Source organism: Bos indicus x Bos taurus, chromosome 26 (assembly GCF_003369695.1).
Source record: "Bos indicus x Bos taurus breed Angus x Brahman F1 hybrid chromosome 26, Bos_hybrid_MaternalHap_v2.0, whole genome shotgun sequence".
NCBI classification, from domain to species: domain Eukaryota; kingdom Metazoa; phylum Chordata; class Mammalia; order Artiodactyla; family Bovidae; genus Bos; species Bos indicus x Bos taurus.
The window spans coordinates 5,377,620-5,396,033 of record NC_040101.1 but is presented as its reverse complement, the minus strand read 5'-3'; the positions used below and the strand labels follow the sequence as shown (position 1 = coordinate 5,396,033).

At 45.9% G+C, this 18,414-nt stretch overlaps 2 protein-coding genes across 4 annotated transcripts in view; one reads left to right on the top strand and one right to left on the bottom strand.

Moving 5' to 3' along the window:
• The window catches only part of DOCK1 (dedicator of cytokinesis 1), a 554,660-nt gene that overhangs the window by 229,981 nt on the left and 306,265 nt on the right, over positions 1 to 18,414 (top strand). The gene's annotated exons all lie outside the window — the stretch shown is intronic.
• The window catches only part of INSYN2 (inhibitory synaptic factor 2A), a 62,371-nt gene that overhangs the window by 10,826 nt on the left and 33,131 nt on the right, over positions 1 to 18,414 (bottom strand). Inside the window, exon 3 of one of the 2 annotated variants that reach the window (XM_027528653.1) lies at positions 7,661 to 7,732. The exons of the other annotated variant lie outside the window; for it this stretch is intronic. Coding sequence (XP_027384454.1) covers positions 7,661 to 7,732 — 72 coding nt within the window. The remainder of the gene's footprint in view (positions 1 to 7,660; positions 7,733 to 18,414) is intronic. 2 annotated transcript variants of the gene reach the window in all.

Below are 18,414 nucleotides of genomic sequence, written 5' to 3'. Positions count from 1 at the left end.
GGTATTATATTCTCCAGGGAAATCTATTCTCTCTTCCCGCCCCATCACTCACTGTAAATTCTAGGCAAGAGCACTAAGTATTAGACAAAAGGCTAATTTCCTCCACATCAGTTCATGTTGTTTAAGAAGTTAATATGCACAAGTGGTGGTAATTGAAGCAGGGCTGGAAGCCACTTCCAGTAAGAGATAATCACTAAAGGACAAAGACGGCAAAGATTCCACTCCAAGTGGGCTCTGGACAGGCCAACACTGGCCCCAGTTCTGCATACAAATGCAATTACCTCTCTTAACAATAAGACTTCATTAGTCTCCAGACGCCCAGTCCTGCTGCCTGCCCTGACGGCTGCCACCCTCACCAGCTCCCTTTTTGCAGTGCTCTGGGATCAGCGACACTTCCAGGCACATTTCATGTGGGATCTTTGCAGCTTCAGGTTTATGTTCTTATAGATGATGCAATGAATTTCCATCGACGATTTGAGAAAATGCAAACCGTTAATTCTGTGAAATCCTTGTTTCAGTCTCATAAAATGAGAGTATTTTTCTCGTCTTTCCTGAAATCCTCCAGTCTCTTTGGAGAAGACCTTGTAGAATCTGGGAGCCTCTTTGATAAGCAATTAAAGATTGCAGCACAGTGGAGAGTTCCCCAGCTGCTGTAAGGATGAATGCTATGTGCCAGCCACAAGCCCTCCCCTTCCATCCTTGGAAATGCTCTGGCTGTTTATCCCCCTGGATCCCTCTGGTTGTTTCTAACCCTCTAGCTTGGGAGATGGGAGAGGTGTTCTAGCATCTAGACCCGCTCTAATGTGGTGCCCCTCCAAGGTGGTCCCATCTCCTGAGTCCACCATCCCCCCGCCGGAGCATCCTGGTTTCCTTCGGCTCCCCGTCCTCTGCCTTTCCTCACTGGGTCCGTGGCCCTCAGCTTTGGAATAGAAGGCTCCCTGTTGTCACCGCTCTATTGTTATAGGGATCTTATGGCAGGGGTTCTGTGGGGCTGTCTTCAGCCAGCTCACCAATTCCTCGTCTCCTGTTGTCCGGGGCCAAGCCCGTCATCTCCTGGGAGTTCCATGAAAAATGCTTGCTGAAGAAATGCATACAAACACTGAATGGAAGGGACTCGAGTATTTTATCAAAATGGTGGTTTGAAATTTTGTCTATTCTTGACCATCAGTGGCTCATATCAAAAGATGAAAATATGATATGGACAACAGGGCATCCTGCAAGCTGCCTCCCTCTGGGGTGCTGAAAACAAAGTGACCTGCAGACCAGCAGCGTTCCCTTCCCTTTGGGTGCTGAGTACATCCAGGAATTCACTGCATAATTAGTAGTGTGGCTCGAGGTCAGCCATGCCATGGCCCTGAGGATACAGAGAGGACGCAGGTGTGGGCAGCCTCCTCCTCCGGAAGGTATTGATGGTAGGAATTCTAACACTTTACAGGAAGATTTGAAATTCTGGTAAGGCTTCTACTTAATTAATCTGAATCATCATCATCATTATCTTTTAAATCTCGCTTTTATTCCCCCAAAGCCTTTGAATTGAGGCTAGCAGAGGCTCTTCTCATCACAATGCACACATTTGAATTCAGGCCATTTTGTTGTGGTATTATTTTACGAATTTACCACTTCAGTTAAGCAGGGGAAATGGTATGTTGCATTGTTCCTTCTTGAAGCAAAATCTGAACAAAGGATGAGTCATCAGTTGGCATGACTCATCAGATTAGTCTGACAAGAGACTTACCGAGATAGGGTGGGTACAAAGCATTTCAACTGCTTATGAGCAAAGATTATATTAGTAATTTATCCTTCAAACATTTTTTGAAATAATTACAGCCTATTTTGACAGGGAATATGGATGTTAAGTCAGAAAAAGTTTTACTACAGAAAACTAAAACTTGTATCTCTTGTTATCTTGTTTCATGCTGAGATGGTCTTCAATTAGAATTTCACAGTTGGTCCAGATCACAATGGAAGGAGTGTCATTTTAGGGGGGAAAAAAAATGTTGTCTTGCTAACCACCTCCAAATTCCCAGGGATGGAAGATGTCACTTTGGAGGCTTGGAGTTTCAACATCTAGGAAGCGGAACAAACCCATTGCCCAAGGATGGATGTTTGGCTCTATGTAAATTGATTTGCCAATATAGGAATGGATGTTTTCAGTTGAGAAATGCCTGTGAATGCCCAGACTTTTATCTCCAAGTAGACTTTCTGTTGGGTTTCCCAGGTGGCTCAGTGGTAAAGAATCTGCCTGCAATGTAGGAGATGCCAGTTTGACCCCCTGGAGAAGGAAATGGCACCCCACTCCAGTATTCTTGCCTGGGAAATGCCATGGACAGAGGAGCCTGGTGGCCTACATTCCACAGGGTGTCAGAGTCAGACACGACTGAGAGACTAACAATGTGTTTTCTGTGAAGCTCTCAGCTCCATCCATTTCATTATTGTAGACCACTGATTCATGGGATTTCAGAGCTAGAAAGGACCTACCCGACCCCTTCCTGCAGTCCCACAGGACTGAGAGATCTAATGGACGCCCCTCTGAAGACTGAGGATGGCAGCTGAGCCCTAACCTCTTGGGGGCCCCCTACCTAAACTTCCGTCCCAGGCAGGTTGATGTCTCCAACCCTTTGCTTGTGGTCTTGGTGGTCCCCTTTCCCCTGAAATTGCTTCAAGATCTTTTGTCCCTTTGATTTTTTTTTTTTTCCCCTCCATGCCCTGTATATTTCCATGGCAGACTTGTTGTTTTATAGAGAAATACGTATCCCTGGCAGAGGCACGCGTTTATTCAAGGGCTGTGTTGCTGAATATGCAGGCAGGCAGCCGCATCTTGGACACGACCCCCTTTGCGTGTCCCTGGGCCAAGTGTTACTGGCAACACGGTGGATTCTTACACGGCTCGGAGAGAGTAATTGGTTTTCGGGTGAAAAGCAATGTGTAAATGCAAGACAGGCGGGGTCACATTCATTGACCCCCAGGGCTCTGGGCCTGCCAGCACGCAGGTATGACAAATTGCAAGACGGAGAGACTGGCAGCTCTTAGGGCCCCTTGTGTTCACCTGGGCTCTGGGACAACCACAGGCTCCGACGTTGGAGGAGGTCTTCATTTTGAAACTCCTTTCACCTCTTCAGTCCTGAGATGCCGCAGGCATCCTACGGGAAGGACCTGGAAGAGCAGCAGAGATGGTGGTCCGGGGGCCCCTAGAGCGTTCCTGAAGTCTAGGGTGCAGGCCCTGATAGCTGAGGACCTGGCTGCCGGAGCCAGGCATGGAGCCAACTGCAGAGACTCAGAGCTGGAACCTGTCTCCTCCCGATGGCCTTGTCTCTACAGAGGTACTTGCCGGAATTGATGGAGGGGCGTTGCAGTTTCTTCCATGAGAAAAGAGGCACTTCTTTCTTAAAGCCTTTGCAATTTGGACAGTTCCTCTGGCTCACCTCCGAGATGTCTGCCTGCCCAACTGCAGTGCAGCAGGGTTACCTGGACAGGTGAGTCCTTCTGCCCTATTGAGTTCTGGATGCTTTTCTGTCAAAGAAACCTCTATTCTTCAGGGAGCATTTGACATTTGAGGATTGACAGGGCTGACGAACACGAAGACGTCATCTGGCTGAATCCCCCCTTCTTCCCCAATTGCCATGCTTTTTTTGGCAAAAGAGAACCGTGAGGGAAGGTTCCTATCTGGGTGTGTCAACAGCTGCCGGTTACCACTCTTGTATCCGTCTTTGGTGCTCTGATGGCAGTGTAAGGACTGGAGTAGCCACCACTGTGCCCCCCGGGACAGTGTTGCCACCCACCTGGGGCTGGATGCTCCTGGCAAAGAGACTTCTCTGTCTTTGATCCCTGACCCTCTGTCCTCACTTCTCCAGCTGTGTGCTCAACAAGAGGACGCTGGGCTTGGATCTGCATATGCTGTTTGTTCTCACCATCGAAATGATGTAATTTATCTGAGTGTTACATAAACCACTACACTGGAGGCAAGAGGGAATTATTTCTGTGGGTGAAATGCTCTGGAACGAGGAGGCTGCTACAAAGTACTGAGTGTGACAAACGGAGGGGTGGATCGACACCCAGAAGGCTCCCGAACTCAGATGCTGTCTCAAGACCATGTTCCACTGCAGGGAAGCGGGTGTGGTTCGTGGCAGATAACTCGGAAGTCTAGCTGGGGTGACCACAGGCACAGAAGACATCTGGTCCTCACCTCAAAAGACTGGCATAACCTTAAATGTGAGACCCCAAGTTTTATGATTCAAATTCAAACAACATGCTTATGATTTCATTTTTGACGGGTGTTCCAATTAGTGGACCAGAAGTGGGCTGTCTCCTCTTATCATCTCTAGCGCTCAGAAAACTCGTGCTAATGTTAATAACCCATGTTGAGAGTAACTGTTCAATTTTAGGGTTATAATTTTAAGTTATATCCTCTATAAAGTGATAGGAAAATTGGGAAACAGTTTGATGAGTATCTGTGTTTGACTTAGTAATAATATGGAGATTTCTGTTTGAATTTGTAGCACGAAGACTGCTTTTGTGGGGCAGTGGGAGTCCAGCTGAAATGTTACTATTAAGCCTTCAGAGTAACTTCCCTTTGCAGCAGAAGTTTGGGTGTCAGAAAATTTTGTTTTTGTTGATCACTCTGTTGGGTCTCCCTGCTGCTCGGTGGTAAAGAATCTGCCTGCCAGTACTGGAGACACAAGAGACACAGGTTCAGTCTCTGGGTTGGGAAGATCCCCTGGAGTAGGAAATGACAACCCACTCCAGTATTCTTGCCTGGAGTATTCCATGTACAGAGGAGCCGGGCGGGCTACAGTCCATGGGGTCCCAAAGAGTCGGACATGACTGAGCAGCTGAGCATGCACGCACATGTGCTAACGGGGTATTTTAAAATACTTTCCCAAAAGAGAGATTGAAAACTCCAGTTTTTCTCTAGTCCTGCCTCTCCTGGGACGCTCAGTGCACTTAGGGAACTGACAGTTGGGTGGTGTGGCTGTTGAGGGTGCCTACTCTGCCCAGTTCCTGAGGTTGCAGCCCACCTTCTACCATCACGTCTTTGATGACGAGGTCTCTGTGAGTAGGTACATGTTTCCCCAGTGTGCAGAGGATGAGCCGAGTGATTGCAACCCCTCTACCGGGTGACTGAGTCTTACTGCTGCTGCTGCTGCTAAGTCACTGCAGTTGTGTCCGACTCTGTGAGACCCTGTAGACGGCAAACCACCAGGCTCCTCTGTCGCTGGGATTCTCCAGGCAAGAATACTGAAGTGGGTTGCCATTTCCTTCTCTAATGCATGCATGCACGCTAAGTCTCTTTAGTCATGCCCAACTCTGTGCGACCCTCTGGACAGCAGCCCACCAGGCTCCTCTGGACACAAGATTCTCTAGGCAAGAATACTGGAATGGGTTGCCATTTCCTTCTCCAAGTGAGTCTTACTAAATTTTGTTAAATTCTTGTGATGCTGGAACTCCCAGTTCTTATGAAAAATTTGTCATTGGCCTGTATCCTGGGGTTCATACAGCTTGCTGGGTGAGCCACATCTAAGCAGTAACCCCTCAAGGCTAATTCCTGCACTTGATTGTTGAATCATTTTGAATATCACTTTTTTTTTTTTAAATGTAAGTTACTTCTGGATATACAGCTAAATTTATCTAAATTACCTCAGTTACATTGAAGAGTGTCCAGATACGTTCTTCTTTCAATCACCCACAACATGTTCAATGGGTTTATGTCATCAAGCTCACTTTCCAAATCTGTGACCACTCTGCTCTGTTGCACGGAGACTGGAGGCGTTTTAGCTCCTGAGTGGCAAAAGCTAACTGGTGAAGATATTTCTGCCAGGAGCTCTCGATTCTTTGTTTCTTTGCCTAATTGACTGGTTGAGTGCAGGCGTTTCATTTTATGTCACTTACATCCCTTCACTGTTGGACTCAAAGCTTTCTCCCATAATATGAATGTAGTGAAAAGACATCTCCATAGGTTTATATTCAGAGTGCTTGACTTCTCTTGCATGGGGGCTTCATTTTCACGTCCTTGTTAACAGTGGGGAGCCACCAGGCCTCTGAGAGGCTGGGCCAGGGCTGCTGCAGGGGGCCCGGCTCCCTGCAGGCGGCCCCAAGGCCTTAGCAGTTAGGGTGTGCCTTTTGCTAGCCCGGAACCAGGCCGTGGTTCCTGCAAGGCAGGCTTTCTCAGGCGTGGCACAGTTGACATTCTGGGTGGGCTGACTCTTTGTCGTGGGGGCTGCCCACGTGTTACAGGATGTCAGCAAGCTCTGACCTCTAGCTAGTCGATGTAGCATGTCCCAGTTGTGGCAGCTGAAAGCGTCTCCCTCCGTCCTTGCCAAAAGTCCTCTGGGAGGCAAAACCCCTCTGGGTTGAGAACCTCTACGATGGGACTGGAGCTCCTGTCTGCCCTGTGCTTTCTTCTGCCGCAACCACAGCGGTCACGGTGATCCAGCTCGACTTGGAAAGAGCCTGGGGCCCCATCTGGGATGCGCTGTCTGGACTGGAGACTTGGTGGGACCACGACTGTGTGGACGAGAGCTTCCTGCCATTATTAAGACATTTATACCCTTTTTCTGTCTCCCCTTTCTTGATAAGAGAGTGGTAACTGTGAAGATCTCTTTAGAAGGGTTTTTTTTTTTTTTTTTTTTGGTTGAGATTGGGGTTCCTTTACACATTCTTAGAGATATAACTATACAGCTTCTTTTTATTCTTGATAATTTGGCAATCAACTAAAATTGTTCTTCAGGGTTAATTTTTTTAAAATGAACAAAATCATAACATCTCTTATTGCTCTCATATTTTGCTTATGAAAATTACATTTCCAAAAAGGAAAAAAAAAAAAAAAAACATAGTAAGTTCTCTGAAGGTCGTGATTGTGTCTTAAAATCCCAAATTATTGCCAAAAGCCTAACATGGTTTTTGCTTGTTGAAAGTTCCTGCTGAATTCTTGTCAATGTGAATAATCTAAATATACTTGGAATCGAAAAATGGTAAGACCAGACACAGAGCCCTGGGCTTTGTTGCTCAGTCATGTCTGACTCTTTGCAACCCCGTGGACTGTACCACCAGTCTCCTCTGTCCATGGGGATTCTCCAGGCAAGAATACTGGAGTGGGTTGCCCTCCTCCAGGGGAACTTCCCAACCCAGGAATCAAACTGGGGTCTCCCGCCTTGCAGGCGGATTCTTTACCAGCTGAGCTGCAGGGAAGCCCTAGACAGGGGATTATTTCCCAAGGAACCCAAGTGCCACAATCCTGCTGAGTTCGCAGGAAACAGACTGCATACTGGGTTTTCGGTGGTTCTCCTGGCACATACAGTGTGGTTTGCAGCCTTTGATCTATACCATCTGAAGGGCTTATATTTCACAGCCGTTGCGGAACACACAGAACAGTGTTCACGATTATCGATTCTGAGGGAACAAGCCGTCAAACTTACACCAATTTCGGAAACGCCGCTAAGATGCATTTGCAAGATACATGGGTTCACGCTCTCCCTCACCCCGTGACTCTCTGCCTGAGGCTGCTTATTTAGAAGCTGCCTAGAATTAAGGTCAGGAAAGGCTCTTGACTTGTTTTTGTCTGATGTCATCATCCCAGCGGGGCCCCAGACGATTCTTGCATCCGTGGGTAAACACCATTTGTCACTCAAAATAACAAAGCGGGAAGAGGAGAACGTTGACATACCTATAGATAATACATGCACTGTTCCTGCATGTGTCACAGTTAGCTGTGTCTTGCCCAGTCCGATATGAAAGCCTACAAGATAAGAACAGGAGAGCATTACACGTGGCGGCTGCTGGCCCCTGGCCTCTCTAGAGCACACGGCTCCCATCACGCGCTTTCCCACTGCCATCGCTCCTCGCGGGAGTGGAGACTGAGCCAGGCATTTCCCACTTCGCTCCGGTCTCTGTGTGCATTGTATACAACCAGGGCAACCACTGCGGCTGCTATTTAAATTAAAATCTAGGATGTGAACATAACCTAGCGGATGAGGCAAAGAATCTGATTTTGTTATAAGCAAGGGGAATTGGGGATGTTTCAGGGCAGTGATATTCATGGCATTTTAAAGAAACTTGAAAAGGAAACCAGCCTCAGATCTTCTTGACCTGATGGCTTGTTTCTGCCCCACAATCTCTTCACCCTCGAGAGAAGGGGTCTGCAGACTATGGTCCTCAGGTGAATCCCGCTCTTGGCCTGATTTTATCCAGCATGCTAAGATTGGATTTTACGTTCGTAGATGGTTTAAAAAAATGAACAATATTTGGAACATGTGAAAACTTGTGAAATTAAAATTTCAGTGTTCATAAAGTTTTAAATTTTGAAAGTAAAAAATGGTGAAAATTCTTACGTAAGTAGCTACAATATCCTTGGTCTGCAAATTCCGGAATACTCCCTCTCTAGCTCTTTAGAGTAAAAAATGTGCTGACCTGTGTGGCAGCATATCGGATGCCTTGTCAAGCCTTCTGACACCCTCTATGGCTGTGTTCTCTGCTGAGCCTGTCAGAGCTCGGACTAGACATTGTTGGAGGCGCGGTAGGGCAGTGTTCCCTGTCCTCTCATTAAAATGACGGAACCTTATTCATTTATTTTTTGGGGAGTATATTCTGGAAAGGTGTACAGCCATTAAGATTTTCTTTGGCAAACTTTTTATTTTGTTTTGAGGTAGAGCCAATGACCGTGTTGTGATAGTGGACAGTGAAGGGACCCAGCCGCCCATCTGCATGTGTGCATTCTCCCCCCAGGTCTCCTGCCATCCAGAGCCCTAAAGATTTAATGAGAGGATTTTCTTGAGTCTTTCTCAGCCCAGTCACCCCAAAAAAGCTAGTCTGGGGGAGCTTTCCTGATGTTTTTCCTGCCACTTTGACTGACCTATCCTCTCTCTTACTTTTCATGTGCAGGCCTATTTTATTCTGAATATTGCTTTGTACCAAGGGACAGACGTGATAACCAGAACCTGTTAGATTAGTAGCAGAAGCAGGGCTTCCATCTGAATTGGCTTAGACACACACTTTGGGGGCACATTTACATTTGGAGAGCGACTCAACATAATAATAGTGCCCAGAAGGTTTTCTGTCAACAGAGGGGATATTTTTATCACCTTCCCTGTGTAAATGTCTCTTTCCTCGCGTCATGGGTTTTGAATTGAAACTCACTTTTTGTTTTCCTCATTATGTTTGGTGTTACATAAACATTTGACAAAAGGATTTTTCCCCTCCATGCTGTTTTCACAGCGAGCTTTGCTAAACTTGAACTTGACCTTTGAGTTCTGTGCATTGTGTTTATTAACCAAGTGACCACATTCTGTCCTATAGGGTCGCCAGTCTCTGCGATCCATGATATTTGAGCCACAACTGGAGTCGCCCTGTGGCTGCGTTTGTGTGGACCTCCGTTCCCCATAGAGGGCACCTTTGAATGCCCCCCTGGGGTCTTTTCCTGCCCTCTGGGCTTTGTCAGGAGGGGAGCAGGAAAGGGCTTGTGCCTCATACTTCCCCCCTTTCCTTAGCCCTTTCCTCCTGACAACAAACGCCAAGGGTACATTCTTCCTGAGCTTTCCCCCCTGACTCTAGATTATCACACTCACACCAGGTTCCTCCCTGTCTGACACTACCTCCCTTCTCCCATGCCTTATCATATGTAACAGGCCTTTCTCCATCCCACTGGTTTTTTTGGAGCTCGGTCCTCAGCTCATGTCTCACCACAGTGGCTGTGTGCAGTGTAATAAGCACAGGACTTGAGCACACATCTAGCAATGACGCATCTGCTGCAGGACCTGCGGTCCTGCTGTGGGGCTGGGCTGCAGACGAGGGGCTGCAGCTCTGCCTACTGCACTAGTGTAAGCTAACCACCAGCCGGGAAGAGGGTGCATGATAGTTGTCTGTGTCACATTCTACAGGTTAGGATTTTAAAAGAAAACAGAGGACATCAGGGGCATTTCCTAACCATTATTAGAGGGGCACTCTTACTTGGCTCTGCAGAACGTCCAACTTCCACGCTTGCAGAACCTTCCTGCTCAAGACCTCAGGACAGATCTCAAATCGCCATCAATTCTCATCAGCACCACACCCCTTCCTCGCCCAGGATTGTGGAGTTCCCAAGTGTCTCACTTACATTAGAGCCTTGAGTCCTGCAGTTAATTACTCTAGCTCATTTTACAGAGGAGAATACAGCAACACTTCAGGTCTGGGATCTCATTATTCTTGGACCCCAGGCTTCCGATGCTCTGTGACCTGCTCCAGCCTCGGGGCCCGTGTCCTGCACTGGGTGTAACTGGCAGCTTGGGGTAGTCAGTGAATCCAGCAGCGACGGGACAAAGGCTTCAGGCACCCGAAATGCACAAGAGAACTGTCTTCCCGGACCTTGGGGCTCTTCAGTGATAAATTGCTCTTTTTAAAGACCTTTCCGAACAGACTGTTCTTATCACTTTGCAAAAAGCACATACTTTTGCGCTGTTATAGTCAGTAGGCAAATAGTTATTAAGTGCCTATTAGGTGTCAGACCTTACTCTGCCTACCAAGGAGACATTCTGGAATAAGATCGAGTCCTTGTCCTCAGGAAGCTTAAAACACACTGGGAGAACCAGATGGGCGATGTGTAAACAGATGGATGAATGAAAGAAAGGGTTTGGATGCTGCTCTGTTAAGGACATGTTGTGGGAGGGTGGCTTTGGCTCACACACCGAGGACCTTGCATCTGGATAGAGAACTGGGTGATAATAAAAGAGCAGGTAGTCATCTCCAGATCTAAAGATGAGTTTTGCAAACAAAAGGACCATCACTTGTGAACATCATAATGGGAATGATGTTGGCATGTCTGCCAGAAAAAGAGCCAGTGTGGCTGGAAAATCAGGAGCACACGAGAGAGGAGGGAGGTGAGATCAGATCATGTAAAATAGGAAACTCTCTGGACATCTGCTTTACATGTAATGGGAAGCCACTGTGTTTTTATACGTAGAGCCCAGGATGACACAGAACATATCTCCTCTTAACTTTAACTCTTACTCTTCTCCTTCTAAAATATAATTTTCATTCAATTTCCTTTTTCTTCCTTCTTTTCTTTATAACCCATCCTAACTCACTCATTCCTGAAATACAGCATGGTGTGCTGATGTTTGTTGATTAGAAGCAAGTGAGTCATAATATCTACCTTATAGGGAAACATGTCTGTGGTCACTTTTTTTTTAAAGCTAATTTAAATGAAAAATTGGTGGTCCATCAAATTTCCACCGTACATGAGAAGTATTTTCAGGATCTCATTGCCATGAACTTTCCTTGGGAAGACCCTTCAAGATGTTTGTTTGGGATCTTTTGTTTTTGAAGGGGTTCAGATGTTTGGAGTCCAAAAATGTAGTTCATAAAAATGGCTATCGATGAGAGATTAATTTGTGGATAAAAGTTAAAGTGTTGCCCTTGTATCCTGTGGTTAAGTCACAGGCTGCCTTCAGTAGCTGTTGTCAGTCAAGGTATGTCCACTGCAGTTTTATTAAACACGAGAGTGTTCTTTATAGAGGACTGAATGTGTATAATCTAGTGTGCTTATTGCTTTGATAATCCATCTAATTGTCCCTGGGGCTTCCAAGATGTAGGGTTTGGCTTCGCTGATAATTTTATGGTCAAAATAATGATTGTGTTGCAGCATCTGAATGAATGTGTTCTCCAAATGCAGACCAAACAGATAAGTTCTTTCTACAGGACAGGGAACACAGAATGCCATTATGGAATGCCCCTGTTTTTCTTCTCACTTGGAAACAAGTCATAAAAGCAATACTTGGAATGATTATCTTTGTGGATGGCCATTGCCATGAAGAGAAGCAGCCAGAAACTGAGCTGCTGGGGCAGATACTTCTCCAGAGATGGTATGGCTAGAGGCCTTTTGTGGTTAGAAGTTTGGAGAAGAGAGAGCTCGGGTCATTGATATCACAGCTGCAGAGGAAGAACATCTTGATCAAAAATGACACATTCTGTCTTGCACATTAATTGCTATCTTTATAAAGCTCTCTCCTCTTTTATTTTGAAGAACTTATACCTTTGGTAGGTTTATAACCCATGTCTGCCATAATGCCTGGTACACTCTGGGTGTTTGGCCAGTATTATTTTATTAATCAAATAAGGCGGTCAGTCTCTGTGCTCCCATATTGAAGTCCAGTAACAGAAAAATCTATGGGAAAAAATCCAACTGAGTGCAATAAGCAAGTGAAATGCATAAATTATGAACACTTTGGTCCTCACTTACTTCCTAGTGTGAGCCTCTTTGGATCCCAATGATAAGCACGTTTATTGTAAACGTGGAGTTTTTTTTTTTTTTTTAATGCACTGATCTTTACAACACTTGCTGTTTATTGTCCCTTTACAGTTAGTTGCCATTTGTTAGTATTCCCTGTACTCAACAATGTGTACTACCTGGGGAGGTACGGAGAGAGGCGGGTGCAGAAAGTATGACATTCAGCACCAAGGACAGCGCCAAGAGTCCAAGATGCTTTATTTTCTGTTTCTCTGACCTCCTGACTCCCATCCTTGCAGATCACAGTTCTATCCCAGGGACATTTCTGGAACCCTGATCCTCTCCTTGCCTGATGCCCTTTGGACACTCACTGGTCAGGGTGGGCTTTATTGAAAGGTAAAGGACACTAGACCCAAATTAGGAAATTAATAGGGATGTAAAAGCATGGACTTGGTTGATAGCTCACAGAAGAGGGATTATTGTTCTTGATTTCTTATATCAGAAGGCTTTACTCAAGCTAATTTTACAAAGCAGTTTTGGTGGGGTCCAGTTGGAGAGTCATTTCCACTTCTGCTTTGTAGTGAAACAGATTTCTTCAGAAGACCTTGCTGTACTTTAAAGAAAGTATAACGAATGTCTGTTATAGAAGACAGCACAGAACTCTAGTTAAGGCACCCCCTTTTGAAGAAAACATAGGGTCTTCCTTTCTTTAATGGTCTAGAATATTTAGGTTTAATTCAGAATGCATCTCACCAGTTTCTCTAGCTACCTTTGGCTTCTGCAGACATCTGCCCCAATTCTTTTTTCCTCCAATTCATTAGTTGTCATTATAAAAATTTTGTGAATGTAAAAATATACTTTTGCCCATTTATATAAAATAGACGGCACTGCTAACAATTCAGGGTCTGTAAGTCTTCTGTTATTCTTGTTGCAGGTCAACAACAAAAGAGACAAGGAGGACTGGGATTAAAAAAAAAAAATGAAGAAGGGGTGGCAAAGGGCAGAGCTGGTGTGGCAAGGTTTGTAACAAAGCCATAGAATGATCAAGGCAGAAAGATGTCAGCCAGCTCCCGCCTGAGCTGGACCACGGCTGTGTCCTGGGAGGTAGGGATGAGGAGCCGGTGACAGGCAGCATCTGCCTTTTCATGAAGGCCTCACAGGGAGATCTAAGATACCAGAGCCCTGGGGGGTAGGAGAGGGTGCTGCGAAATGTCAGAGAAAGGTCACGGAAGGCTTTCTTCCTGGCCCCATATCCGAGTGGCTCAGTGTCTCTGAGACCTTGAAGATGGGGCCTGAGACGAGACTGACAACTGCGTGTCTCTACCATCCCCCGCCCCCCAAGAAAACTGGTGAAAAGGTCAGGAAAAGGAAAAAAAAAGAGGTCTCTGACTGTGCCTGCTATCAGAAGCAAAGTTCCAACAAAGTTAAAAGCATCTCGGGAGGAGCATGGCTGGCAAGTGGAAATGATTCTGGGGTAGCGAACTGTGATCACGGGCACTGGATTGACTTTCCCGCATGCTTCTCCTGCCCCGTCCCTCAGCCCTGTTTTCTCCAGAAGATCTTAAATTCCAAGGAAAATTCTCTTCTCGTGTTTCCCCGGGGGCTTGTGGATGGAGTGTTTGGTTTTAGATTTCAGAAAAGAATCCTGCTCTCAACCAGCATCCCCCAGAGGGGGCCCTCCTCCACCTCGGCTTCGGGGCACAGGACAGAGGCACAGGAGACCCCACTGCCAAGTTGTTCGTCTTTTAAGTGACGTGGTGATTTACAGTAAGTTCAGATCTCCTAGCATGTAAGCAAAAGACATGTGTGCTAGAATCAGGATGTGATCCTTTAATTGGGGTCTTCAAAACACTGGTTACATAGGGTATTGGAGCTGTCACTTTGAATTAACTCAAAGCTGGGTGTTAGGCTCTTTGCTTAGACAGTGGTCACTGCTCTCAGTGATCATTTTATGCCCCTGTTTAATTTATTCTCCTAATTTTGATCTTTCTTGTTCTTTCTCACTGTGTGCCAAAAACTTTTTTTTTTTCCTTTCCTTATTCTAGGCCAGGTTTGTGCTCCAGCTGCGCTTTCTTGATAACTGAGCCATCATTTATATCAGCATCTTAAAGGGCTTTTCTGCTTAATAGTCTCAAAGTGACATTAATTTAGAGGCATTAAGTGATACCTCTGTTTTTGTTGGGGGAAATGAAATTTCAAAGAGTCAGGCTCAGCTGTTTTCACAGACCCTGTCCTACGTTTTAAGCCCACCTCTGCCAGTAGTTTTGGCTGTTTTTTTAAGTCTGAGTTCTCACTAGGAATTTGCCAGATTATGCCCTGAAATTGTAGTTAGTTCCTGTATCAGCTGTTGGGTGGTTCAAGTGTGTCTGGAATTTCCTCATTTATCTATGGAAACTCAATTATATCTATTGTATTCACTTGAGCTGCTAAGTGCCAGGATTTGGGGAACATCCAATGTAAATTTGTTGAAAAAACATGAAGTCAATTTTCCTAACAAACACCGAGAACACCCACTGGTCAGTAGAAGGCAGTACTGGCCTTCATTGGTGATGGTCTGACTAGGTCCCCTTTTTTTCCAGTAGCTGAGAGGAGCCTTTTTCTAGCCAGTGGCAGGTTTGCTATGTTAGGCTGAGCAATTCTTTGTTCATTAGTGGCCTAGAATCCCCAAGCTGACAAAGCAGTGTGTTTTAAAAACTGAGGTTGCGTTTTGAGAAACACAGACTAACAGTGACCCCCCCAAACCTTCGCGCCACCCTCTGCTTTCCCCCGCCTTTAGCCGTGTCTAAGTGGGTCAGTTGTTTTGAACCCTTCTGAGAATTCTTTATGTCTGCCTTCTTAGTGCAGTCGGCAGTGCATCAGTCTTTGCCATCACCTGCTCTTCAGGTCCCCTTTAGCCAGCTCCCAGTGACTTCCTTCCACCAGAACTCATAGCATTTGGTACTGTCCTGGCATGCTTTGTCTTCTTCTCTGTTTGCCCAGCCAAAACCTGGCTTGCCGGTCGCGGGAGAGGTGGCAATCAAGGTTTAGGATACACGGAATGGTGAATGACAGAGCAAATGAAAAATGAAATGATTTGGGAAGGTAACTTTGTCTCAGTCGGTCTATGAGGATTGATCTCTGTTTCACTGGAGTTTGGCAGCTCTTCCTTGAAATTTACAGAAAATTTTAAAAGACCCGTGTTTCCATACTCAGTGCGATGAGTATGGTAGGGCAGTGACTGCATTAGCATTTCCTGATTATAATGGCTGCATTGTCTGTATTTAGAGAGTTTCAGCCAGCAGTCACTTATTCTAGGACCCTGGTTGCTCTCTTCCCCTTCTCTACTGCCTGTAGGCATGAGGTCAGAGAGTAAGGCCAGCAGCATTAACTACCGGCTTCCTCTTTTTTCTGCTCTGGACTTCTTTTTTGTAGAAAAGGGTTCTCATTTAGATTTAAGGATATCAAATACTTCTTTCTAGACACACTCATGTGATTCCCCCGAGTTTGAATATGTATGTTCCAGAGGTCATTTGTATAAAATAAGAGTTGCTCTGGTTGAAACCATTAAAGATCTATTTTTGGAGTCCCATGTTAGAAGGAATAATCACTCTACGAACTAGATTCTTAGATTTTACAGCATTCTGTGTTGAGTCTCAATACAGCCAGAAAAAATTTCACGGCTGGCCTGGGAACCCCAACAGCATGTATGATTTTGGTTTTTTGCAAATTGCTCTGTGGTCCAAACAAGTTACTTAGAAATGATGTTTTTGCAACATAGCCCAATCACAGCTTGAGCTGGATCTTTTGCCTTCCACTTCCCCTTCTAATCCCTCATCATCTTACTCTTAATTTTTTTCCACCGGACGGTGAAGTTCTCAGAATTATACATGCACCATTCTCCCAGTCAGGAACTGAGATGTGGACTCTTGATGAACTAGCTGTTTATGTAAACCCCATATGAGCTTATTAAACACACCTGGGTAATTTTCAGGAATCATGGTTATTTCTATGTAGTGTCCTGCTTGGGGTTTCACAGGTGGTACACAGGTAAAGGATCCGCCTGCCAAGGCAGGAGATGCAGGTTCGATCCCTGGGTCAGGAAGATGCCCTGGAGGAGGAAATGGCAACCCACTCCAGTATTCTTGCCTGGATAGTTCCATGGACAGAGGAGCCTGGCGGGCTCTATAGTCCATGGGGTCAAAGCGTCGGCTGTGATTGAGTGAGCACTCATGCAGTGTTCTGATGACAGACTTCCAAGCACGTACTCTAAACTAGCCAAAATAACTGTATGGCTTTCACTGTGTTTGCATGCTCAGATCACGGGATGCTTCCTATTCTCAACTTCGTGCACCGCCCTTTGTTGGGGAGCAGTTGCTTGGATGAATAAAACACAGACCTTGCCCACAAGACACTTCAAATCTAGAGCACATATGTTTCCAAGGTAAAGGATTTGCTTCTACGTTAAGGGAGTAAGCTGTATGGCCTCCAGCAGAAGCCCTATTTCCATGGGGCAATTTCTGTACTCGTTCATGCCAGCATCCATGGCCTGGACCAGCTCCTCTGGTCACTCGTCAGCAGCTCGGATGGCTTCTGGCCAATCTCCAGCACCCTTTTGTGACTCTCTTCCAGAGCATTCCACAGTGGATGCTGACCTTGTCCAGCAGAGATGTCTTGCTCCCGTGTGACCGAGAGCATCTTGGTGGCCACAGACGTGACTTCCTCTGTCTCCCCCGTCCCACCCAACATGTAGTTTGGTGCCTTCCAGAGAGCAGGGCTGGAGGTGTGCTTCAAAAATGCAGCTTCTTTCCTGACTAATAGAAAGTGAGTACCCTACTCCCTTCTCTGCTTTAAACCTCTCACCATGGAACATGCCAGAAAATTACGGCTTTGCTTTCTAATCTGTCTCCCCTTCCATGACATCAGCACTCTGAGGGCAGGGAGCTTTCTCTGTCAGTTCCCTGACGGATATCTAGCGCTCACACTGGGGTCTGAAGTGTAGTGAGTGCTTCAGAAATACTCTGAATAATGGACGAGTGAATGAATGAATGAAGAATCTGCCTGAGTGTTCTCCAGGATTAACTGATACCCACCCACAGTAGGGTCAATTCTGCGATGTTCCTGGCTGGATCAGGTGAAAACGTCTGTCTTAACGTATTACCACGATCCCATCGTAAATATCCCCCAAACGAGTGGAAGAGGTCAGTCATCTCCTGCTTCCCGCACTCAGTCATTAAAATAAATGGCTTAGTCTGCACCTAAACCAGCTCCCCTGCTGACCCCGGGGAGACGTCAGTTCTTCATCCCAGAAGCAATCCAGGCGAACGAGTTTCAGTGAGAAACACTCTATTCATAATGAACTCAGTGGCTTTTCTTTAGACGCTGTTGTCAAATTAACTTTTATTGGCCCAGCAGCTCCCCAGATGTGGTGACACTATAATTCTGGGAGGCTCTGACTGTTTGGGAGGCTTTTAATGCTTGTGTTCATTACAAAGAATGAAAGGGAAACAGGAATGGTGGTGAGTGGTGCAGCGTGGCTGCAGGCATGAGGAGGTCCGGGCCACGCGGTCCCCCCTCCCCCGGGGGTCGGCGGGAGCCAGGCGGTCCCTGTTGCTTTCCCCCTCAGCCACCTTGCCCCTCCTCCAGCGCCGCTTCTCCTGGGCCTTGCTTCTCCCCAGGCCCTGCCCCAGCTCTCTGCTTCGTCATGAAGAAGACGGGATATATCCTTATTATTGCATAGTCATCATTGCTCCTATCAGAAGTGTGTGCCGGTTTGGACAGAGACAGACTCAGAGCTGAACACTCTCGTTAGGGCAGGTCTTTTTTCTTTAGTGTTTTCTAACCCTGTTTCCATGCAATAAAAGCATAATATGTAAAAACTGGGGCAGCTGGTAATTATTATTTTCACATAGAACTGCCTGGTTATATTACAAATAGGGCAAAGCTTACAGTTTCTCTCATGTATTTCTGAAATCAAGGAGACGCTAGTAGGGAGGGCAAAGCTTATAGTTTCATATGTTTCTGAAATCAAGGAGACGCTAGTTGCAAAATGATGACAATAATGACAGAAACGTCACTGGCCCTACGGGGCATCAGGAGTAACTATTAATAAAGGAAAAAACTTTTTTAGGGTTGAGCTGAAGCTGAGTTGATTAACTTATTTCCTGGAGGAGAGATAAAGCTAAAGCTATAATTTATTGAAAATTAATGAAAATGAATCTTGGTGGCACTGGCTACCAAACTTG